This window comes from Henckelia pumila, chromosome 2, assembly GCF_033568475.1.
Source record: "Henckelia pumila isolate YLH828 chromosome 2, ASM3356847v2, whole genome shotgun sequence".
Lineage (NCBI taxonomy): Eukaryota > Viridiplantae > Streptophyta > Magnoliopsida > Lamiales > Gesneriaceae > Henckelia > Henckelia pumila.
In genome coordinates this window covers 128,949,154-128,975,624 of record NC_133121.1, presented here as the reverse complement: position 1 = coordinate 128,975,624, position 26,471 = coordinate 128,949,154, and the positions used below count along the sequence as shown (strand labels likewise).

Genomic DNA, 26,471 nt, shown 5'->3' with positions numbered 1-26,471 from the left:
TACTACTAAATCAGAATACATAGAAATCACTTACAGTGGCAGCAGATTTGTTATAGGGATGCTTCTCTTTGTATTGTTTTCTAAAGTCCTCGTGTTATTTAAGCACGCATGAGATATAGATATCACCAAATAAAGCTTAAACAGTAATAAACATAAAATGAAATCAAGAAGGAATACTATACATATATACAATGAGACTCCAAGAACCAAAAGGACGTTCTCATATCGGACAATTCAATTTCATCACTCCATTCCTTCTCTACTTATTCACCAAATCTGCAGGCAATAACTCAACTGATATCATCATTATTCAACTGAAAAAACGTCACTTAGCCATTGAACCACAAACAAAAGATTCGAGAAAGCAGAAGTAAGATCAAGAAAAAAACGAAAAGCTGGAGACAAAAAAGATGGATACCCTAGAATCACAATTAAGAAGAATAACGCATGATTCAGCTCCAGATTCTCCGAAATTCCTGAAATGTAAGATGAAGGCGATCCCGAGAAAGAACTTTCTCAGATTGCCAATATGCCCAGTTCGAAACAACACAATTCCTTATTTAAAAGAGCAAGCTTCTTCAACGCTGCAATTCAAATATTTAGATTCGAAAATTTCATTTCTTTATGTTAGTTATCAGAAACTTGGAATTTAGAATTCTTTTGCACACAGTGAAATGGTTTCATATTGTTGTGCTATGATAGTAAATTAAACAAAAAGAATGACAACATTTATAACTCCATCGAACATCTCAAGTCACAAGCTAAAGGATTATTTTTTGAACCAAATTTTACAGAAAGGGATAACATGAAATTAAATGTATCGCCAAATAACCATTTCAATCGAGCATACCAACTCTTTAAACAGATATCCTAGATCTAGTTGTCATATAAATCAATGAATCACATAAATGCCATATCCACGTATACCACAGATCCAACCATTTTACAGACTCAGTCGCCATTAAAAAGCCACAATAAACTGAGATATTGAAATTTTTCCAAAAAAAAAAAGACAATACCATGTAATCGGTGGTAATAAATGGATCATTAATGGTGAAAAGCTCAATGTCATCACTCTGCAGTGCAACTCTAGCCACCAATCGTCCAATCTTTACAGATCCTGAGCTCAATGTCGAAAGAAGCACACTCAACTTCTACAATGTATTATAAAACAAAAATCATTAAATCTGTAGCACAAATAACGTTAAGCTTGAAGAACTCTGTCGTATCGCGTACTTCATGATTTGTTGATCCTTCGAGAAAAATAAAAAGACAAAAATATAAATCATACTATTGCGGTTGGCGGGTGGTGTGGAAATCTCTCTAGGGCTTGAAAAATTGAGGTAAATAAAAGGGAAATCAAAGCAGAAATTCGAAGAAAACGATGAGCTCAAGAAGGAACCCAAAAAAAAAAAAGAACAAAAAACAGAGTCTCCGATTTTTACACCTTTTCTTGACATTCACCGAAAACCCAAACAATAAATCTAGACCTCAACATCTACTAAAATACCACGAAGCAAGAGAACGAATCAAGACAAGAAATCAACAAAACTTACACAGTGATAGTCGCGACAGTGCAGTTCCATTCCAAGCTGTAAACTAGCGATTGAAGTCACGATTGGCGTTGCTAAGGCTTGGGCTAGCAGCAACGAGGTCGGATGACCATTTTACGGCGATCAATCGGCGCCGGAGGTGAACGGGTTCGACTAGGGATTGAAGGGGGCGACGGGTTCGGCTAGGGATTGGGTTTCTCTCGTTTCTTCACTTTAGCCTCAAAGCGTGTAGTATAGGCTATTATGTATTGTATATATTTTTTTAAAAAAATAAAAATAAATAAAAAATCCTTTCAAAAAAATAAATAAATAACAACGACAACGGATTACAAATTATGTTGTCTTATACCTCCAAAAACACGCACATAGACAACGGTTAATTAAAACCGTTGTCGTAGGCCATAAAAAAACCCGCTCATAGACAACGGTTAATTAAAACCGTTGTCTTTGACATATATAAGACAACGATTTTGAGAAAACCATTGTCGTTTTTAAAAAAAATATGGCCAACAACAACGGTTTTTGTAAAAAGCGTTGTTAAAAAGTTAAAGACAACAGCTTAGATATAAAACCGTTGTCTTTTTGGTGTTGTTAATTAATATATTTGTTGTAGTGAATATTTTTATGAATAAATTATCTCGCAACAATTAAAACCAATTAAAATCAATATCACAACAACACATAAACAATCAATTAGCGAGCAAACAAAATTGTAGAGATATCACCGATATGTCACTGGCGGCAGAAGTAGGCGGCTGGCAGGTGACAGCGTGAAGGACAGCGGCGGCGCCTGGTGTTTGCGACGCTGGACTGGAGAAGAAGCAGAGCGTCGTGCTTGCTGTTCTAGAGAAGTAAAATGCCGGCGAGGTGAAAAAGCATCAGGTGACGGTGAAGAAGATGAAGGTGGTAAGCGACGACGCCGGTGATCGTTCGGTGTGAGGAACGAACGAAAAAAAAATGGCAGTGGATTGATGCACCGACGACGATGGTGGTGTTTGTGCCGGTGAAATAGAGAAGTAGGCGGCTGATGCGGTGATGAGGGACGAGCAGCGTGGTGGTGACTGGTGTGTAGTGTTGATGAGTCGCGTCGGAGAGGATGGTGGTGTACGCCTTGTAGAAAAATATTTTCTGAATTTTTTTTTTTTCGAAAAAAATAAAAACTAACCAAACGCAATAACAAATAAAAAAAATTAAAAAAACGTGGGGTTGCCTCCCAAAAGCGCCTCTTTTTATTGTCGTTGGCTCGACTCCATGTTGTCTTGTTGCTCATGGTGGTTCATAAATTTTTACTTTGTCCACCTTCACCCATTTGGGAATTTTCATAGCAAATTTCAGTTTATGCTTATTATGCTTGAATTTCTTGGAAATCTCCATTTCTTGATAACTTCCTCCGTTTTCCATGGGTATTTGCTTAGGTCGATCTGGAGGAAGTTTTCGCTCAATTTTAGATGCCTGCAAATCATAGAGAAAAAATAAAGTATTAGAATTTTTAGCTGGTCTTGCAACAATCTTCTCTAAATTATTCTCATCCAAAAATGTTGTATTTTCTTGTAACAAGTGATCAGTGATATCAAGAGCATTAATAGTATTTCCACAGCTAGGATATTTCATGGTATCTGAAACGACCCTAATTCTCTAATAAATAAATATGCGGAAAAAAAAATTTTTTTTATACTACTAAATAAAAGTAAGTACATATATGCCCATACATATATGCACCAAATAAAATACCCAAAATAAACTCATGATTTCATAAATAAACAATTTAAATACTTAAATAAAATGCATTCTTTAAAATAAATAAACAACTGAGTCAACCCTATAATTAAAAATATTCTGCATAAATAAAATAAATAAAAATGTGCATGCAATCAAAAATATTTAATAAAATATTTCAAACGCCTCAACCCAAATGAAATAATAAAATGTATCACATGACATTGACTCAGAAGCTGTCACGGTCACGGGGCTACTGCAGCGCCGCTCATACGTCCTCACCACCGGTAGGAGTAATCTGCTCCTCTATGTACTCACCTGCACCATATCAGTGTAGTGAGCCTAGAGGCCCAACATGCATACTAACAAGGGTTTAAAATAATTTAAATCAATTTAATACTAATACATACATATACATGAATGAGCATGTTTAAAAATTAATAACATAAATTACATAGATAACCATACATAACATACATAATATCATACATACATAAGTTGTTGAGCATTTATTTTCTGAACATCGAATGGTCCTATCCGTAAGTGTGACCCATAGTGCGACTGATCAGTCTAAGAAACCATCGTACGAGGCTGGTGGCGAACCACCCATACATAAATGGCAGAAAACTGCCCATACATAAATGGCAGAAACTGCCCATACATAAATGGCCACACTACTTCAATTTCCACCTAAAATATTTTATTTGCTCAACCATAGAAAATTAAATCATAGCATAAAAATTTATTTCATGAATGCATGTACTTAAATAAATTGTGTGTCCTTCATATATATTTAATTTAATTTTCTTACTAACATATAAATATTAAAATAACTTAAATGCATAAAAATAATTAAATATATAATCAGGACACATGCAATTTTCTCATGGATGGTTCTGGACTGATGGCCCTAACACTCAAGCCCATTTACTTAAATCTGGCCCATTAACATACTTAAGCCCAATATCTTAAACTTTAAGCCCAAATAATTATTCTAAGCCCAATTAAATTAATAAAGCCCATTAAAATTCACTAAGCCCAATAACAACTTAGACTGGCCCATTGGGCCCAAAAACCCAAAGATTGGCCCAATAACTTCCATGGGCCCCCAAGGCCCATAAAAATTAATGGACTCACTTAATTAATTTAATTAAGCCCAAAATAATTAAACTCAACCCAAAGTAATTAAATGGAGCCCAAATAAATTTTGAGATTTAATTAGGCCCATTAAACACCTAAACTGGCCCATTGGGCCCAAAAACTCGAAGACTGGCCCAATAACTTTTATGGGCCCAAAAGTCCCTAAAATTAATGGACTAACTTAATTAAAATTTTAAAAGTCCAAATAAAATTATTTGGGGGTCCAAATAATTTTATTTCAATTTATTTGACTCAAAAACCCATAAATTCGTAAAATACTTTAAAAATAAAAATACTCAAGCCCGGCCCACCAAACTCGGACCCGAACTCACTAACCCGACCCACTACCTAACCGACCCGACCCGGACCACTCAGACTCGACCCAGACCCCTAACCCAGCCCAACCCGATCCCCCCTCTCCCATTGCTTCTCGGCCGTGAGCAGCAGGCCTTCTTGGCCTGCTGCCGGCCGGCTCCGGCCGCCCCTGGCCGGAGCGCCGCCGCCCGGACGTAGCCCACGTCCGGGCGGACCCAACCTGACCAGGCCCCAGCCCCCATGCAGCCAGGAACAGGAGCCCGAACCATTCTACTCAAGAACAATAAACTGCGCAGAAAAATGGGCAGCCATGTTCAGATCGGTCCAGGCCGAACCTAGCCCGTTCCAGCCCTTGTCCGACCCTACTACTCGACCCTAGGGACCCCAAGGAACCCCTCTAACCATGTACCAGCAGCCCACCCAGCCATGAACAAGAAAACGTGAGCATGAATCATCAAAATGCCAACCGAGTGCAATAGAGAAATAAATTTTGAAAACTTGCTGTCCAAACATGATGAATCTCGGTCCTACACACCCACACACATACATACACTGATATAGGATTTAAAAAGGGAAGAAAATCATGCCTTTCACCGTAGATGACGAGAAAACACGAGCGTGGGACGGTTCCGGGACGACGGGACGAAAATACGGGCTTTTGGAGCTTCGAAACTCTTGGCTATGGCTTCTCTAGCTGACGGCTAGATGGAGAAGAAGGAGATGGAGGTGGGTGTCGGCTGAGTGGAAGAAAACGTGGGAGGTAGGGATAGGTTTAGGTTTTAGTTTATTAGAAAATAGGGTAATTAATTATATAATTAAGGATATAAGATATATATAAAATATAACTTAAATAAAACTCTAAAAGAAACCTTTAAAAAATCTGAAACATAAAATAAATCTCGAAATATTAATTTAGGGGAATTTTAAAAATACTAAAAAGTCAATATTTTGACTAATTTTGGATAAAAATGACCCCTAAAATTAAATAAAATTAAATACTTAAAATTTTGAGATAATAAAACTCAAAATAATATTTTAAGGCTCCAAAAAGGCTCATAAAATAATTTGGGTAGAAAGTTGTCATCTCGTCCGTCCACGGTCCCGTCTACGCGATCAAATAATTAAAAATACTAAAAATCATAAAAATTACTAATTATGGGTTAAATGCTTAAAAATAAATTAAATCATGCATAAATACTTCACATAATTATTTATCCCATAAATCATAAATTTAAATAATTAATTATCCTAATTATGCAGGCGGATTTATGTAATTAAAAATACCGGGTGTTAAAATTCGCCCCCCCCCCCCCCCCCCCCTTAAATTGAATTTCGTCCTCGAAATTAAAGTACTTACCCGAACAACTCCAGGTAGCGAGTCCTCATATCCTCCTCGGTCTCCCAAGTAGCTTCCTCCTCCGAGTGATTCAGCCACTGGACTCTGACCATCGGGATGACCCGCGTCCTAAGCCTCCGCTCCTCTCTAGCCAAAATCCGCACTGGCCTCTCCTCGTAAACAAGATCTGGTGGTAACTGTAAGGGCTCAAAATCCAACACATGCGACGGGTTGGAGACATATCTCCGAAGCATGGATACATGGAATACGTTGTGCACTGCCGCTAGCCCTGGAGGTAGAGCTAAACGATAGGCCAACGTGCCAACTCGCTCCAAGATCTCGAATGGCCCTATGTATCTCGGATTAAGCTTGCCTCTCCGCCCAAAACGCGCGACTCCCTTCATAGGTGACACCTTCAAGAATACGTGATCACCTACCGCGAACTCCAAATCGCGACGTCTGGCATCTGCATAACTCTTCTGCCGACTCTGCGCAGTCCTCATCCTGTCTCGAATCTGCGTCACAATGTCAGCTGTCTGCTGCACAATCTCTGGACCCAACAAAATCCTCTCTCCAACCTCATCCCAATGCACCGGAGATCTACATCTCCTCCCATAAAGTGCTGCATATGGAGCCATACCTATAGACGACTGAAAACTGTTGTTATAGGTAAACTCCACTAATGGCAGTCTAGTCTCCCAAGATCCTCGAAAATCGATAACACAAGCTCTCAGAAGATCCTCGAGAACCTGGATCACTCTCTCGGACTGACCGTCTGTCTGGGGATGAAATGTTGTACTGAACAAAAGTCTAGTCCCCAAAGCTGTGTGCAGACTCTTCCAAAACGCTGATGTGAATCTCGGATCTCTGTCTGACACAATAGACACTGGTATGCCATGCAGTCTAACAATCTCTCTGATGTAAAGCTCTGCATACTGTGTCAAGGTGTAAGTAGTCCTTACCGGCAAGAAATGAGCTGACTTGGTGAGTCTATCCACAATCACCCAAATCGCTGTACACCCTCTGGCACTCCTCGGTAAGCCAACCACAAAGTCCATCGTAATATTCTCCCATTTCCATTCCGGAATAGGGAGAGGTCTAAGAAGTCCTGCTGGACGCTGATGCTTTGCTTTGACTTGCTGACAAGTCAAGCACTCTGACACCACTCTCCCGATGTCACTCTTCATCCCGGGCCACCAATACGATAACTGTAAGTCTCGGTACATCTTCGTACTTCCGGGTTGAATGGAGTACGGAGATGCATGAGCCTCTGCTAGAATCTCGGCTCTCAACTGATCAACGTTCGGTACCCACATCCTCCCACGGTACTGAACGATGCCATCCTCCACTGTATACAAGAGATTACCTCTAGCCTCATCTCTCTGTCTCCATCGCTGTAACTCCTCATCTGTAGACTGTCCCTCTCTAATCCGATCTCGTAGAACTGGCTGCACCGTCAACACTGACAAGCTCGGTGCATGGCCGCTCGGATAGCACTCCAAACCAAATCTCTGAATCTCGGTCTGTAGTGGTAACTGTACAGTCAAACATGATACCACTGACGACTTCCGACTCAAAGCATCTGCCACCACATTAGCCTTACCCGGATGGTAGCTAATGTCACAGTCATAGTCCTTAACAAGCTCAAGCCATCTGCGCTGCCTCATGTTCAACTCCTTCTGGGTGAAGAAGTACTTGAGGCTCTTGTGGTCGGTGAAAATCTTGCACTTCTCGCCGTAAAGATAGTGCCTCCATATTTTCAACGCAAAAACTACTGCTGCAAGCTCCAAATCATGCGTCGGATAGTTCTGCTCATGAATCTTCAACTGTCGCGACGCATATGCGATAACTCTGCCACTCTGCATAAGTACTGCGCCCAAACCAAGCTTGGACGCGTCGGTGTACACCACTAACTCCTCATGTGGCACTGTCATAGCTAACACAGGTGCTGAAGTAAGTGCATCCTTCAGCTGATCAAAGCTCCTCTGACAATCTGGACTCCAACTATACTTCGCGTTCTTCTTGGTCAAGGAAGTCAAGGGTACTGCAATAGAGGAAAAACTCTTGATGAACTTCCTATAGTATCCTGCTAAACCCAAGAAACTACGAATCTCCGAAGCATTCTTTGGAATCCCCCAATCCCTCACTGCCTGCACCTTGGACTGATCCACTGCAATCCCATCCCTAGAAATGATGTGGCCTAGAAACGCCACCTGCTCCAACCAAAACTCACACTTACTGAACTTTGCAAACAGTCGATGCTCCGTCAAAGTCTGCAAGGCTGTATGCAAATGCTGTGTGTGCTCCTCAATGCTCCTCGAATAGATCAATATGTCATCAATGAATACAATGACAAACTGATCTAGATATGGCTTGAAGACACGATGCATGAGATCCATAAACACTGCTGGAGCGTTGGTTAACCCAAAGGGCATCACCAAGAACTCATAGTGTCCATATCGTGTCCTAAAGGCAGTCTTAGACACGTCTGAACCTCTGACCCTCAGCTGATGGTAACCAGATCGCAGATCGATCTTGGAGAATACCGAAGCTCCCTGCAACTGATCGAATAAATCCTCTATCCTCGGTAACGGATACTTATTCTTCACTGTGACTCTGTTGAGCTCTCGGTAGTCAATGCACAATCTCATGCTGCCGTCCTTCTTTTTCACAAACAACACTGGAGCTCCCCATGGAGAAAAGCTAGGGCGAACAAGGCCCTTCTCCAACAACTCCTGAATCTGCTCCTTCAACTCTCTCATCTCTGTAGGAGCAAGTCGATACGGTGCCTTAGAGATAGGCACAGTATCCGGCAACAACTCAATACTGAACTCCACCTCTCTCACTGGTGGAACTCCTGCAACATCGTCAGGAAAAACATCGGGATAGTCACGTACCACCTCTATGTCTGATAAAGATCTGCTAGAAACATCTGAGGTAGTGACCACACTAGCAAGAAAACCCTGACATCCATTGCGCAACAGTTTCCTCGCACGAACAAATGATATCATCTGAGGAATACTGCTAGACTGAGATGCAAAGAAAGTAAACATCTCACCTCCTGTTGGCTTCACTGACACTGTCCTACGTCGGAAATCAATCGAAGCTCCATTATCTGATAGCCAGTCCATACCCAAAATCATGTCAAACCCGGTCAATGGAAGAACCACTAGATCCGCTCGAATTGAGTGTCCCTGCAACTCCAATTCCAGATCCCTGATAACACTAGTGGTAGTGATAACCTGTCCGGATGGCATGGTAACATCGTAACCACTGTCTACGACCTCTGGTGAAATGCCTATCCGTCTGATAAAATCTCGGGAGATAAACGAATGCGTGGCTCCTGAATCTAGCAACGCAAACGTGGAGTTGCCTCCAACTAGAATTCTCCCTGCACGCAGAAGATTCCCAACAATTCATACCACTATGCTCCCAAGGTTAAAACACTACAATACCTTAATTCTAATCACAAAGAAACAAAATTCTTATTCTAGCATGCTGATAATTAAACTCATGTAACAGGCATTCAGATATGATTGCAATTAAACAAAAGCAAAGAATTGAAAAAGTTCTAGGGGTTAGGTATACCGGTGATCAAGGAGGTATCTGGGTCTGCCTCCTCAGCCTGCATCACATATACTCGCCCACTGACATTCTGCCTCTGCGGGCAGTTGGCAATCTGATGCCCTGGCTCCTTGCAGCGATAGCAGACTCCTGCTCCCAAAAGACACTGCCCGGAATGCATCTTCTGGCACTTCGGACACACTGGATATCTCCCTGGAGTAGGGGCCCCGCCCCTAGTCTGCTGCTGTGGTTTTGTAACACCCGGTATTTTTAATTACGTAAATCCGCCTGCATAATTAGGATATTTAATTATTTAAATTTATGATTTATGGGTTAAATAATTATGTGAAATTATTTGTGCATGATTTAATTTATTTTTAAGCATTTAACCCATAATTAGTGATTTTTATGATTTTTAGTATTTTTATTATTTGATCGCGTAGACGGGACCGTGGACGGACGAGATGACAACTTTCCACCCAAATTATTTTATGAACCTTTTTAGAGCCTTAAAATATTATTTTGAGTTTTATTATCTCAAAATTTTTAGTATTTGATTTTATATAATTTTAGGAGTCCTTTTTATCCAAAATTAGCCAAGATAATGACTTTTAATCACTTTTAAAATTCCCTTAAATTATAATTTCGAGATTTTATTTTTAGTTATCAGATTTTAAATTTTTAATTAGGAGTTTAAGTTGTATATTTGATATTTAAAACCTTTTATCTTTATTTAATTAACCTATATTTTTTTTAATTAACACAACAAAAATCAAAACCTAATCTACCCCAAACCCCACACACACACACGCCTCCATCACTCCTCAGCCGACACCCCAATCCACCTCCATAGTCATCTTCTTCACCTAGAAAGCCAAGGAAGAACACCATAGCCACACTTTTGAAGGTCCAAAGCTCGTTTTCGTCGCCCCGTCGTCCCGGAAACGTCCTACGTGCGTTCTAATCAACTTCTACGGTGAAAGGCATGATTTTCTCTTTATTTTTAACATCATATCAGTATGTATTATGTAGGTTAAGTTAGGCATCGAAATTCTTCAATTATTTTTCAGAAAATTTATTGAACGATGGTTGTATGCGCATTGTGCTTGGATTTCATAAGCATGCTCACGTTTTCCTCTCCATGCTTGGTTCGGCTGTTGGCTAGGGTTCCAAAGGGGTCCTAGGGAGCCTTAGGGTCGGTTGGAGTCGGTCGGTTCAGGCTGGGATGGAGCTATGACCGAGCTACATCAAATCGATCCCAAGAGGTCACAGTTTAGGGTTTAGTGGAAGGAGGGCTCGGCTGGTCATGCTAGGCCATGACCCAGCCGAGCCAAGGCTGGGTTCGAACCGGCAGGACCCTGGGAAGGTCCTGCCGGCGGCGCTCCGGCCAGGGGCGGCCGGAGCGAGGCGGCAGCAGCCCCTAAAGGGCTGCTGCTCGCGCAGCGGGCAGAAGGCTAGGGGGGTTCGGGTTTTGGGCTGGGCTGGGGTGCTGGGTCGGGTCTTGGAGTCAGGGTCGGGTCGGGTAGGTCTAGGGTCGGGTCAGGTGGTCCGGGTCCGGGTTTGATGGGCCGGGCTCGAGTCTTTTTATTTTTAAAATATTTTATGAATTAATGGGTTTTGAGTCAATTAAATTAAAATAAAATTATTTGGACTCCCAAATAATTTTATTTGGACTTTTAAAATTTTAATTAAGTTAATCCATTAATTTTATAGGCTTTTGAGCCCATAAAAATTAGTGGGCCAGTCTTTGGGTTTTTGGGCTCATTGAGCCAGTTTAAGTGGTTAATGGGCTTAGTGTATTTTAATGGGCTTTAGTAATTTAATTGGGCTTAGAATAATTAATTGGACTTAAAGTTTAAGATATTGGGCTTAAGAATGTTAATGGGCCAGATTTAAGTTAATGGGATTGAGTATTAGGGCCAGCAGTCCAGTACCATCCATGAGAAAATTTGCATGTGTCCTGAATATATATTTAATTATTTTTATGCATTTAAGTTATTTTAATATTTATATGTTGGTAAGAAAATTAAATTAAATATGAAGGACACACATTTTATTCAAGTACATGCATTCATGAAATAATATTTTATGCATGATTTAATGTTTAAGTTGAGCAATAAAAATATTTTATGTTGGAAGTTGAAGTAGTGTGACAATTTAAGGGGGACTTGTCCCCATATGATTGAAGGGCAGTTTACTGCCAATTTAAGAGGTGATTCGTCACCGGCCACGTACGTAGGTTTCCACGCTGATCAGTATTTAATGTATGATTTAAGGTTACACTACGGATACAACCATGCTATGTTAGAAAATGAATTGCTCAATATTGTTATGTATTATGTTATTTATGTTTATTTAAGTAAGTTATGTTATGAAATTTTTAAGCATGCTCATTCATGTATATGTATGTATTAGTATTAAATTGATTTAAATTATTTTAAACCCTTGCTATGTTAGCATGTTGGGCCTCTAGGCTCACTACACTGGTATGGTGCAGGTGAGTACGTTGGGGATGACATTGTACCCACCGGAGGCGAGGACGTATGAGCAGACATGTAGCAGTGGCCCCGTGACCGTGACAGCTTCTGAGTCACCATACATGTTGTTTCATGATACATTTTAAATATTTTCGAGGGTTGAGGTTTTTGAATATTTTATTAAATATTTTTAGTGCATGCACACTTTTTTATTCATTTTATTTATGCAGTATATTTTTAATTATAGGGTTGACTCTGATATTTATTTATTTTAAAGAATGCATTTTACTTAAGTATTTAATTGTTTATTTATTTAGTCATGTATTTATTTTAAATATTTTATTCTGTGCATATATGTATGGGCATATATGTACAATATTTTATTTAGTAGTATAAAAAAAAAAAAAATTTCCGCATATTTATTTATTATAGAGTTAGGGTCGTTTCAGTTGGTATCAGAGCACGGTCCTTGGAGGGGTCACTACTGCTTCGCGAGCTCAGAAATCCACGCTACCGGTCTGTAAGTTTTAAATGTTTATAGCATGATTTAATTTCTAGAATTTAAGTTAGCATTAATTTTAAACACTTAGTTATGCATGGCGATTTACGTAAATAAATATGTGGTGGTGCAGAATGCCTCCCAGACCAGTGAATAGACGTGGGGGACCTCCACCTCCACCTCCACCGCCACCTCCGCAGAACCCTATGACAGCATTGGAGCCGGCCAGTGCTACGATGATGGCGGGGATTACTGCTCTGTTGGAGCAGCAGGCTGCACGTCCCAGACTATCCCATGAGGAGGACGTGGCTGAGAGGTTCCAGAAGAAGGGGCCTAAGGAGTTTATTGGGACCACCGATCCTTTGGTGGCTGAGGGATGGATTCGCTCTCTTGAGTCCATCTTTGATTACATGGGGATCACAGACACCGACAGGGTGAACTGTGCGACATACATGATGAGAGGGGATGCAGCCCTATGGTGGGAGGGTGCAGCTAGGGGAGTTCACTTGCCCACACTGACGTGGACGGAGTTTAGGCGTATCTTCTACGCCAAGTACTTTACTGAGGATGTGCGCAGCCGCATGATCCGTGAGTTCATGAGTCTCCGTCAGGGAGACAGGTCTGTTGTGGAGTATGTGAGCCAGTTTGAGAGGGGCTGTCACTTTGTGCCCATGATTGCGGACAGTCCGCAGGAGAAGATGCGACAGTTTGTGGAGGGCCTGAAGGCTGAGATCAGGCATGATGTGCGTATGGCAGATGTCCTTACATACGAGTCTGCAGTGAGTAGAGCCTTGCGTTCCGAGGAGGGTCGGAGAGAGATCCAGAGGGAGCAGCAGGGGAAGAGGCAGTTTCAGGCTGCATACCAGCGTCCATCTTCGCAGCCTCCTGCGAAGAAGCAGTATACAGGGCCGGTTAAGGGCCCGAATCAGCAGCAGAGGCCACAGCAGCAGAGGCCGCAGCAGCCGAGGGGCGGGGCCCCTAATGCCACAGCTCATCCTACTTGCCCGAAGTGCCAGAAGATGCATTCGGGACCTTGCCTATTGGGAGCAGGAGTTTGCTTCCACTGTAGAGAGCCGGGGCATCAGATAGCTAACTGCCCCAGGAAGAAGAACACCGCTGGTAGGGTGTTCGTGATGCAAGCTGAGGAGGTAGATCCAGACACCTCCTTGATCACCGGTACATCCTATCCCTAGTGTTTTAATAATTTTCCTTTGGTTGAAAATTTAGTCTTTAATTTGGAATTCTTGTTATTTGGGTTATTTAAACTGCATGTTAGAATAGGAAGCATGTTCTACTTATGATTAGAGTTAGGAATTTGTAGTGACTCGTTGGGGAAGATTAAGTAGTGGTATGAAACTGTTGGGAATTTTCTGCGTGCAGGGAGAATTCTAGTTGGAGACAACTCCACGTTTGCGTTGCTAGATTCAGGGGCTACGCATTCGTTTATCTCCCTGGAGTTTATTAGGCGGGTAGGCATCACACCTGAGAGTAGCGACAGTGGGTATGATGTTACTATGCCGTCAGGACAGATTATTTCTACCTCGAAGGTTATTCGAGGACTGGAGTTAGAGCTGCAGGGACATTCCATTCGAGCAGATGTAGTAGTTTTGCCTTTGAGTGGTTTTGACCTCATTTTGGGTATGGACTGGTTGACAGTCAATAGAGCTTCGATTGATTTTCGTCGGAGATCAGTGTCAGTGAGACCTGCAGTAGGCGACCCGTTCACTTTTCATGCATCTCAGAGCAGGGATTTTCCTCAGGTGATATCTCTTATTCAGGCGAGGAAGTTGTTGAGACGGGGTTGCCAGGGGTTTCTAGCGAGTATTGTCACGACTACAGAGCCATCTAGCAGAACATTATCAGAGATAGAGGTGGTTCATGACTTTCCGGATGTCTTTCCGGAGGATGTTGCTGGAATTCCACCAGTGAGAGAGGTGGAGTTCAGTATCGATTTAGTGCCAGACACCGTGCCTATCTCTAAGGCACCGTACAGGCTTGCTCCTACCGAGATGAAAGAGTTGAAGGAGCAGATTCAGGAGTTGTTAGAGAAAGGCTTTGTTCGACCTAGTTTTTCTCCTTGGGGAGCTCCGGTGTTGTTTGTGAAGAAGAAGGATGGCAGTATGAGACTGTGCATTGATTACCGAGAGCTTAACAGGGTCACAGTGAAGAACAAGTATCCATTGCCGAGGATAGAGGATTTGTTTGACCAGTTGCAGGGAGCATCAATGTTCTCCAAGATCGATCTGCGATCTGGTTATCATCAGTTGCGTGTTAGAGATGCAGATGTGTCCAAGACTGCTTTCAGGACACGATATGGGCATTACGAGTTCTTAGTGATGCCATTTGGGTTGACCAATGCTCCAGCGGTTTTCATGGATCTCATGAACCGAGTCTTTCAGCCGTATTTAGATCAGTTCATCATAGTCTTTATTGATGATATTTTGATCTATTCTAGGAGCATCGAGGAGCATAGACAGCATCTTCAGACGGCCTTGCAGACTTTGAGGGAGCATCGGTTGTATGCCAAGTTCAGCAAGTGCGAGTTTTGGCTTGAGCAGGTGGCATTTCTTGGCCACATTATTTCGAGAGATGGGATTGCAGTTGATCAGTCTAAGGTTGAGGCAGTGCAGAATTGGGGTATTCCGAAGAATGCTTCAGAGATTCGCAGTTTCTTGGGTTTGGCAGGGTATTATAGGAAGTTCATCAAGGGTTTTTCCTCTATTGCAGTACCCTTGACTTCCTTGACCAAGAAGAATGCGAAGTTTATCTGGAGTTCAGACTGTCAGAGGAGCTTCGATCAGTTGAAGGAAGCACTCACTACTGCACCAGTGTTAGCGATGACAGTACCACACGAGGAGTTAGTGGTGTACACCGACGCGTCTAAACTGGGTTTAGGCGCAGTGCTTATGCAGTGTGGTAAGGTTATTGCGTATGCGTCGAGGCAGCTAAAGATTCACGAGCAGAATTACCCGACGCATGACTTGGAGTTAGCAGCAGTGGTTTTCGCTTTGAAAATCTGGAGGCACTATCTGTATGGCGAGAAGTGCAAGATTTTTACAGACCACAAGAGTCTCAAGTACTTCTTCACACAGAAGGAGTTGAACATGAGACAGCGCAGATGGTTGGAATTGGTGAAGGACTATGATTGTGACATTAGCTACCATCCGGGTAAGGCTAATGTAGTGGCCGATGCTTTGAGTCGGAAGTCATCAGTGGTATCATGTTTGACTGTGCAGTTACCACTACAGACCGAGATTCAGAGATTTGGCTTGGAGTGCTATCCGAGTGGCCATGCACCGAGCTTGTCAGTGTTGACGGTGCAACCAGTTCTGCGAGATCGGATTAGAGAGGGACAGTCCACTGATGAGGAGCTACAGCGATGGAGACAGAGAGATGAGGCTAGAGGTAATCTCTTGTATACAGTGGAGGATGGCATCGTTCAGTACCGTGGTAGGATGTGGGTACCGAACGTCGATCAGTTGCGAGCTGAGATTTTGACAGAGGCTCATGCATCTCCGTACTCCATTCACCCCGGAAGTACGAAGATGTATAAAGATTTGCAGCTATTGTATTGGTGGCCAGGGATGAAGAGTGACATCGGGAGAGTGGTGTCAGAGTGCTTGACTTGTCAGCAAGTCAAAGCAGAGCATCAGCGTCCAGCAGGACTTCTTAGACCTCTCCCTATTCCGGAATGGAAGTGGGAGAATATTACGATGGACTTTGTAGTTGGCTTACCGAGGAGTACCAGAGGATGTACATCGATTTGGGTGATTGTGGATAGACTCACCAAGTCAGCTCATTTCTTGTCGGTAAGGACTACTTACACTTTGACACAGTATGCAGAGCTTTACGTCAGAGAGATTGTTAGACTGCATGGTATACCAGTGTCTATTGTGTCAGACAGAGATCCGAGGTTCACCTCAGCGTTTTGGAAGAGTCTGCACACAGCTTTGGGGACTAGACTTTTGTTCAGTACAGCATTTCATCCCCAGACAGATGGTCAGTCCGAGAGAGTGATCCAGGTTCTCGAGGATCTTCTGAGAGCTTGTGTCATCGATTTTCGAGGATCTTGGGAGACTAGACTGCCATTAGTGGAGTTTACCTATAACAACAGCTTTCAGTCGTCTATAGGTATGGCTCCTTATGCAGCACTTTATGGGAGGAGATGCAGATCTCCGGTGCATTGGGATGAGGTTGGTGAGCGGATTTTGCTGGGTCCTGAGATTGTGCAGCAGACAGCTGACATTGTGACGCAGATTCGAGATAGGATGAGGACTGCGCAGAGTCGGCAGAAGAGTTATGCAGATGCCAGACGACGAGATTTGGAGTTCGCTGTAGGTGATCACGTATTCTTGAAGGTGTCACCTATGAAGGGAGTAGCGCGTTTTGGACGAAGAGGCAAGCTTAATCCGAGATATATAGGGCCATTCGAGATCTTGGAGCGAGTTGGCACGTTGGCCTATCGTTTAGCTCTACCTCCAGGGCTAGCGGCAGTGCACAACGTTTTCCATGTATCCATGCTTCGGAGATATGTCTCCAATCCGTCGCATGTGTTGGATTTCGAGCCCTTACAGTTGCCACCGGATCTTGTATACGAGGAGAGACCAGTGCGGATCTTGGCTAGAGAGGAGCGGAGGCTTAGGACGCGGGTCATACCGATGGTCAGAGTCCAGTGGCTGAATCACTCGGAGGAGGAAGCTACTTGGGAGACCGAGGAGGATATGAGGACTCGCTACCCGGAGTTGTTCGGGTAAGTACTTTAATTTCGAGGACGAAATTCAATTTAAGGGGGGGGAGAATTGTAACACCCGGTATTTTTAATTACGTAAATCCGCCTGCATAATTAGGATATTTAATTATTTAAATTTATGATTTATGGGTTAAATAATTATGTGAAATTATTTGTGCATGATTTAATTTATTTTTAAGCATTTAACCCATAATTAGTGATTTTTATGATTTTTAGTATTTTTATTATTTGATCGCGTAGACGGGACCGTGGACGGACGAGATGACAACTTTCCACCCAAATTATTTTATGAACCTTTTTAGAGCCTTAAAATATTATTTTGAGTTTTATTATCTCAAAATTTTTAGTATTTGATTTTATATAATTTTAGGAGTCCTTTTTATCCAAAATTAGCCAAGATAATGACTTTTAATCACTTTTAAAATTCCCTTAAATTATAATTTCGAGATTTTATTTTTAGTTATCAGATTTTAAATTTTTAATTAGGAGTTTAAGTTGTATATTTGATATTTAAAACCTTTTATCTTTATTTAATTAACCTATATTTTTTTAATTAACACAACAAAAATCAAAACCTAATCTACCCCAAACCCCACACACACACGCCTCCATCACTCCTCAGCCGACACCCCAATCCACCTCCATAGTCATCTTCTTCACCTAGAAAGCCAAGGAAGAACACCATAGCCACACTTTTGAAGGTCCAAAGCTCGTTTTCGTCGCCCCGTCGTCCCGGAAACGTCCTACGTGCGTTCTAATCAACTTCTACGGTGAAAGGCATGATTTTCTCTTTATTTTTAACATCATATCAGTATGTATTATGTAGGTTAAGTTAGGCATCGAAATTCTTTAATTATTTTTCAGAAAATTTATTGAACGATGGTTGTATGCGCATTGTGCTTGGATTTCATAAGCATGCTCACGTTTTCCTCTCCATGCTTGGTTCGGCTGTTGGCTAGGGTTCCAAAGGGGTCCTAGGGAGCCTTAGGGTCGGTTGGAGTCGGTCGGTTCAGGCTGGGATGGAGCTATGACCGAGCTACATCAAATCGATCCCAAGAGGTCACAGTTTAGGGTTTAGTGGAAGGAGGGCTCGGCTGGTCATGCTAGGCCATGACCCAGCCGAGCCAAGGCTGGGTTCGAACCGGCAGGACCCTGGGAAGGTCCTGCCGGCGGCGCTCCGGCCAGGGGCGGCCGGAGCGAGGCGGCAGCAGCCCCTAAAGGGCTGCTGCTCGCGCAGCGGGCAGAAGGCTAGGGGGGGTTCGGGTTTTGGGCTGGGCTGGGGTGCTGGGTCGGGTCGGGTCTTGGAGTCAGGGTCGGGTCGGGTAGGTCTAGGGTCGGGTCAGGTGGTCCGGGTCCGGGTTTGATGGGCCGGGCTCGAGTCTTTTTATTTTTAAAATATTTTATGAATTAATGGGTTTTGAGTCAATTAAATTAAAATAAAATTATTTGGACTCCCAAATAATTTTATTTGGACTTTTAAAATTTTAATTAAGTTAATCCATTAATTTTATAGGCTTTTGAGCCCATAAAAATTAGTGGGCCAGTCTTTGGGTTTTTGGGCTCATTGGGCCAGTTTAAGTGGTTAATGGGCTTAGTGTATTTTAATGGGCTTTAGTAATTTAATTGGGCTTAGAATAATTAATTGGACTTAAAGTTTAAGATATTGGGCTTAAGAATGTTAATGGGCCAGATTTAAGTTAATGGGATTGAGTATTAGGGCCAGCAGTCCAGTACCATCCATGAGAAAATTTGCATGTGTCCTGAATATATATTTAATTATTTTTATGCATTTAAGTTATTTTAATATTTATATGTTGGTAAGAAAATTAAATTAAATATATATGAAGGACACACATTTTATTCAAGTACATGCATTCATGAAATAATATTTTATGCATGATTTAATGTTTAAGTTGAGCAATAAAAATATTTTATGTTGGAAGTTGAAGTAGTGTGACAATTTAAGGGGGACTTGTCCCCATATGATTGAAGGGCAGTTTACTGCCAATTTAAGAGGTGATTCGTCACCGGCCACGTACGTAGGTTTCCACGCTGATCAGTATTTAATGTATGATTTAAGGTTACACTACGGATACAACCATGCTATGTTAGAAAATGAATTGCTCAATATTGTTATGTATTATGTTATTTATGTTTATTTAAGTAAGTTATGTTATGAAATTTTTAAGCATGCTCATTCATGTATATGTATGTATTAGTATTAAATTGATTTAAATTATTTTAAACCCTTGCTATGTTAGCATGTTGGGCCTCTAGGCTCACTACACTGGTATGGTGCAGGTGAGTACGTTGGGGATGACATTGTACCCACCGGAGGCGAGGACGTATGAGCAGACATGTAGCAGTGGCCCCGTGACCGTGACAGCTTCTGAGTCACCATACATGTTGTTTCATGATACATTTTAAATATTTTCGAGGGTTGAGGTTTTTGAATATTTTATTAAATATTTTTAGTGCATGCACACTTTTTTATTCATTTTATTTATGCAGTATATTTTTAATTATAGGGTTGACTCTGATATTTATTTATTTTAAAGAATGCATTTTACTTAAGTATTTAATTGTTTATTTATTTAGTCATGTATTTATTTTAAATATTTTATTCTGTGCATATATGTATGGGCATATATGTACAATATTTTATTTAGTAGTATAAAAAAAAAAAAATTTCCGCATATTTATTTATTATAGAGTTAGGGTCGTTTCAGGTTTCCCCTGAGGCCTCTGCTGAATCGGGCCCTTAGATGGCCCTGTAGACTGCTTCTTCGCAGGTGGCTGCGAAGATGGTCGCTGATACCCTGTCTGCACAAACTGCCTCTTACCCTGCTGCTCTCTCTGTATCTCCCTCCGTCCCTCCTCGGAACGCAAGGCCCTGCTGACTGCAGACTCATAAGTAAAGACGTCTGCCATCCGCACATCATGCCTGATCTCAGCCTTCAGGCCCTCAACAAACTGTCGCAGCTTCTCCTGCGGGCTCTCAGCAATCATGGGCACAAAACGACAGCCCCTCTCAAACTGGCTCACGTACTCCACCACAGATCTGTCCCCCTGACGGAGACTCATGAACTCACGGATCATGCGGCTGCGCACGTCCTCAGTGAAATATTTGGCGTAGAAGATACACCTGAACTCAACCCACGTCAGTGTAGGTAGATGGACTCCTCTGACTGCACCCTCCCACCAAAGGGCTGCGTCGCCTCGCATCATGTATGTAGCACAGCTCACCCTGTCGGCGTCTGTGATCCCCATATAGTCGAAGATGGACTCCAAAGAGCGAATCCATCCCTCCGCCACCAACGGATCGGTGGTCCCCAAGAACTCCTTAGGCACCTTCTTCTGGAACCTCTCTGCGACGTCCTCCTCGTGGGACAGTCTGGGACGGGCCGCCTGCTGCTCCAGCAAGGCAGTAATACCCGCCATCATCATGGCACTGGCCTGCTCCAGTGCTGTCATGGGGTGCTGCTGAGGTGGCGGTGGAGGTGGAGGCGGATGTGGAGGTCTCCCACGTCGATTCACCTGTCTGGGAGGCATTCTGCACCACCACATATTTATTTACGTAAATCGCCTTGCATAACTAAGTGTTTTAAAATTAAGGCTAACTTTAAATTCTAGAAATTAAATCATACTATAAACATTAAAACTTACAGACCGGTAGCGTGGATTTCTGAGCTCGCATAGCAGTAGTGACCCCTCCAAGGACCGTGCTCTGATACCAACTGAAACGACCCTAATTCTCTAATAAATAAATATGCGGAAAAAAAAAAATTTTTTATACTACTAAATAAAAGTAAGTACATATATGCCCATACATATATGCACCAAATAAAATACCCAAAATAAACTCATGATTTCATAAATAAACAATTTAAATACTTAAATAAAATGCATTCTTTAAAATAAATAAACAACTGAGTCAACCCTATAATTAAAAATATACTGCATAAATAAAATAAATAAAAATGTGCATGCACTAAAAATATTTAATAAAATATTTCAAACGCCTCAACCCAAATGAAATAATAAAATGTATCACATGACATTGACTCAGAAGCTGTCACGGTCACGGGGCTACTGCAGCGCCGCTCATACGTCCTCACCACCGGTAGGAGTAATCTGCTCCTCTATGTACTCACCTGCACCATATCAGTGTAGTGAGCCTAGAGGCCCAACATGCATACTAACAAGGGTTTAAAATAATTTAAATCAATTTAATACTAATACATACATATACATGAATGAGCATGTTTAAAAATTAATAACATAAATTACATAGATAACCATACATAACATACATAATATCATACATACATAAGTTGTTGAGCATTTATTTTCTGAACATCGAATGGTCCTATCCGTAAGTGTGACCCATAGTGCGACTGATCAGTCTAAAAAACCATCGTACGAGGCTGGTGGCGAACCACCCATACATAAATGGCAGAAAACTGCCCATACATAAATGGCAGAAACTGCCCATACATAAATGGCCACACTACTTCAATTTCCACCTAAAATATTTTATTTGCTCAACCATAGAAAATTAAATCATAGCATAAAAATTTATTTCATGAATGCATGTACTTAAATAAATTGTGTGTCCTTCATATATATTTAATTTAATTTTCTTACTAACATATAAATATTAAAATAACTTAAATGCATAAAAATAATTAAATATATAATCAGGACACATGCAATTTTCTCATGGATGGTTCTGGACTGATGGCCCTAACACTCAAGCCCATTTACTTAAATCTGGCCCATTAACATACTTAAGCCCAATATCTTAAACTTTAAGCCCAAATAATTATTCTAAGCCCAATTAAATTAATAAAGCCCATTAAAATTCACTAAGCCCAATAACAACTTAGACTGGCCCATTGGGCCCAAAAACCCGAAGATTGGCCCAATAACTTCCATGGGCCCCCAAGGCCCATAAAAATTAATGGACTCACTTAATTAATTTAATTAAGCCCAAAATAATTAAACTCAACCCAAAGTAATTAAATGGAGCCCAAATAAATTTTGAGATTTAATTAGGCCCATTAAACACCTAAACTGGCCCATTGGGCCCAAAAACTCGAAGACTGGCCCAATAACTTTTATGGGCCCAAAAGTCCCTAAAATTAATGGACTAACTTAATTAAAATTTTAAAAGTCCAAATAAAATTATTTGGGGGTCCAAATAATTTTATTTCAATTTATTTGACTCAAAAACCCATAAATTCGTAAAATACTTTAAAAATAAAAATACTCGAGCCCGGCCCACCAAACTCGGACCCGAACTCACTAACCCGACCCACTACCTAACCGACCCGACCCGGACCACTCAGACCCGACCCAGACCCCTAACCCAGCCCAACCCGATCCCCCCTCTCCCATTGCTTCTCGGCCGTGAGCAGCAGGCCTTCTTGGCCTGCTGCCGGCCGGCTCCGGCCGCCCCTGGCCGGAGCGCCGCCGCCCGGACGTAGCCCACGTCCGGGCGGACCCAACCTGACCAGGCCCCAGCCCCCATGCAGCCAGGAACAGGAGCCCGAACCATTCTACTCAAGAACAATAAACTGCGCAGAAAAATGGGCAGCCATGTTCAGATCGGTCCAGGCCGAACCTAGCCCGTTCCAGCCCTTGTCCGACCCTACTACTCGACCCTAGGGACCCCAAGGAACCCCTCTAACCATGTACCAGCAGCCCACCCAGCCATGAACAAGAAAACGTGAGCATGAATCAACAAAATGCCAACCGAGTGCAATAGAGAAATAAATTTTGAAAACTTGCTGTCCAAACATGATGAATCTCGGTCCTACACACCCACACACATACATACACTGATATAGGATTTAAAAAGGGAAGAAAATCATGCCTTTCACCGTAGATGACGAGAAAACACGAGCGTGGGACGGTTCCGGGACGACGGGACGAAAATACGGGCTTTTGGAGCTTCGAAACTCTTGGCTATGACTTCTCTGGCTGACGGCTAGATGGAGAAGAAGGAGATGGAGGTGGGTGTTGGCTGAGTGGAAGAAAACGTGGGAGGTAGGGATAGGTTTAGGTTTTAGTTTATTAGAAAATAGGGTAATTAATTATATAATTAAGGATATAAGATATATATAAAATATAACTTAAATAAAACTCTAAAAGAAACCTTTAAAAAATCTGAAACATAAAATAAATCTCGAAATATTAATTTAGGGGAATTTTAAAAATACTAAAAAGTCAATATTTTGACTAATTTTGGATAAAAATGACCCCTAAAATTAAATAAAATTAAATACTTAAAATTTTGAGATAATAAAACTCAAAATAATATTTTAAGGCTCCAAAAAGGCTCATAAAATAATTTGGGTAGAAAGTTGTCATCTCGTCCGTCCACGGTCCCGTCTACGCGATCAAATAATTAAAAATACTAAAAATCATAAAAATTACTAATTATGGGTTAAATGCTTAAAAATAAATTAAATCATGCATAAATACTTCACATAATTATTTAACCCATAAATCATAAATTTAAATAATTAATTATCCTAATTATGCAGGCGGATTTATGTAATTAAAAATACCGGGTGTTACAGTATCATAAATATTAAACTTAACAATCTCACCATCAAATTTCATAGTAAGAGTACCATTATTAACATATATGATATATCTTGAAGTTTTTAGAAATGGTCTTCCTAGCAAAATTGGACTATTTAGATCACTGTTTTTCATGTCAATCACATAAAAATCAGCAGGAAAAACCAAATTATCAACTTTCACAAGAACATCCTCAATTACACCCCTAGGATAAATATTGGACCTATCAGCCATCTGAATCACAATTGCAGTTTTATTCAGGGGTCCAAGTTTCAAATAATTATAAACAGAATAAGGCATGACATTGATAGAAGCACCTAAATCCAACATAGCTTTTTCAAGTCTAGTATCGCCAACTGTACAAGGAATAGAAAACATACCTGGATCACTGCATTTGATAGGAACATTTTTTTGCAGAACAGCAGACACATTTTCTCCTACCTTTACCCTTTGACACTCCTTCAAATTATGTCTCCTTTTCGTATTACACAAATCTTTTAAAATTTTAGCGCAATGAGGTACTGGTTTAATATCATCTAATATAGGAATATTTACCCCGCATCTACGAAAAGTTTCATTCAACTCCTTAATGCTTTCACAATTCCTATTCAATGCAAGTGGGAATGGGGGAACAGGTTTATACACAAAGAGATGTGAAAACTTACCTTTCAGTGCATCACCTTGATTAGTTTCTTTTTTCTCCATTTTTATCTCATTGTCTTTGTTTTTATTGGCTGGTGTTGGTACCATATTTTCTTGATCCTCAAATTCTTTACCATTTTTCAATGTAATTGAACTAACATTCTCCATTGTATTCACCACAGTCTTAGAATTTAGACCACTTGAATTTTGTGCTTCCAACCTATTGAGTGCAGTTGCCAACTGACCCACTTGAGTATTCAAATTTTGAATGCTGGTCCTTGTTTCCTGTTGAAATTGCAAAGTATGAGTGGCTAGATCCTTAACAATATTTTCAAGATACTCACTTGTATTGGAAGATGGTTGTGATCTAGGAGGATATAATGGCACTTGAGGCATAGACACATTCATTTGTGGATTGGCATAGTTAAAATTTTTGAACAATCCTGGATTGTACGCATTAGAATATGGATCATATCGGCGTTGTGGTTGTCCAGGAAATCCACCAAGCGCATTAGCTTGCTGCACTTGATCTTCTTGTAGCGTCGGACACATATCCATCGGATGTCCATGAACCAAGCATATACCACAAGCCTTGACTTGTTGTACTTGTCCTGCAACCAACCTTTCCAAAAGATAAGTCAATGAATCTAACTTTTGATCAATAGGACTAGCACTTACCTCATTAACTTGTCGTGGAGCGTTGTCTTCCCTAGTTCCGAACTGTTGTGCATTGGCAGCCATGCTCGAAATAAGATCCTTCGCTTCTTGAGGTGTTTTGTTCACCAATGCACCTCCGCTCGCAGCATCAATCATGTTTCGATCAAAAACCAAGAGGCCCTCATAAAAATACTGTACTAATAGTTGTTCCAAAATTTGGTGTTGAGGACAACTGGCACACAATTGCTTGAATCTCTCCCAATATTCATATAAAGTCTCCCCATGCAGCTGTCTGATCCCACATATGTCCTTCCTAATATTTGATGCTCGTGAAGCTGGGAAAAACTTCTCCAGAAATTGTTGCTTCATACCATCCCAAGGTGTTATCGTTCCAGAGGGTAAATAGTAGAGCCAATCCTTAGCTTTGTCGGTTAAAGAGAATGGAAAAACTCGCAATGAAATTTGTTCCTCTGTAATTCCTTGGGGTTTCATGGTTGTGCAAACAAAATGAAACTCCTTTAAATTCTTGTGTGGATCTTCACCTACAAGACCACGGAAAATTGGCAACAAATGAATCAAACCAGATTTTAATTCAAAATTTGCATTTGGAAATTGAATGCATAATGGCTGCTGAGTAACATTAGGATTAGCTAACTCCCTGAGGGTTCTCTGTGCTGGAGCTACCATCGTTTCTTAGCACTCACTTTCTTCAGTATCAAATTCGGGTTCAGATTCTCTTTCAAACTCACTTGAATTTGATGTAACGTTCAAACCAAGAGATGACATTGATGCTTGGTTACTTCGCAACAGCGCTTCTTTTCTCAACCTCCTAGCTGTCTTCTCGATTTCTGGAATGTATTCTAGTTCACCTATACGAGAAGAACGAGGCATAAAAAGAAAAAAAAATAAACAGCAAAACTCAAAAGAAATAATTATTAACACCGTTACCCGGCAACGGCGCCAAAATTTGATAGGCCTGTCGTCAGCCAACAAACTTAAAATACCTACTCCTTAACAAAAAAGAGTATAGTGGTGAGCAGGGTCGAATCCACATGGAACAGATATTTATTTCTTTCGATGAATAACAAATCAAAAAGGGGTTTTTTTTTGGTTTTGCACTAAAAAATAACAAATTAAAACTAATGTGAGAATTTAATAAATAAGAAGGAGCAAATAATTAAATGAGAAATTCAAATATTTTACCAAACTCTGATTCAAGGAATTTTCGTGT

General features: G+C 41.1%; 1 protein-coding gene across 1 annotated transcript; it reads right to left on the bottom strand.

Annotated features, from left to right (window-relative positions):
* Positions 1-267: 267 nt before the first annotated feature.
* On the bottom strand, positions 268-25,927 carry LOC140878394 (uncharacterized). Its single transcript, XM_073281995.1, has 6 exons — positions 23,936-25,927; positions 2,844-3,005; positions 2,531-2,681; positions 2,279-2,391; positions 1,020-1,154; positions 268-276 (listed from the first exon to the last, which is right to left on the bottom strand). The coding sequence occupies exons 1-6, from the start codon at positions 25,925-25,927 to the stop codon at positions 268-270; spliced, it is 2,562 nt and encodes an 853-aa protein (XP_073138096.1).
* Positions 25,928-26,471: the final 544 nt, after the last annotated feature.

Coding starts and splice junctions, on each gene's coding strand:
- LOC140878394 (XM_073281995.1), bottom strand. CDS start 25,927: ATGGTAGCTCCAGCACAGAGAACCCTCAGGGAGTTAGCTAATCCTAAT. Junction 3,006..23,935: donor AGTTTAATATTTATGATACT/GTAACACCCGGT, acceptor TATGATTTGCAG/GCATCTAAAATTGAGCGAAA. Junction 2,392..2,530: donor AAACACCACCATCGTCGTCG/GTGCATCAATCC, acceptor TCTCTAGAACAG/CAAGCACGACGCTCTGCTTC.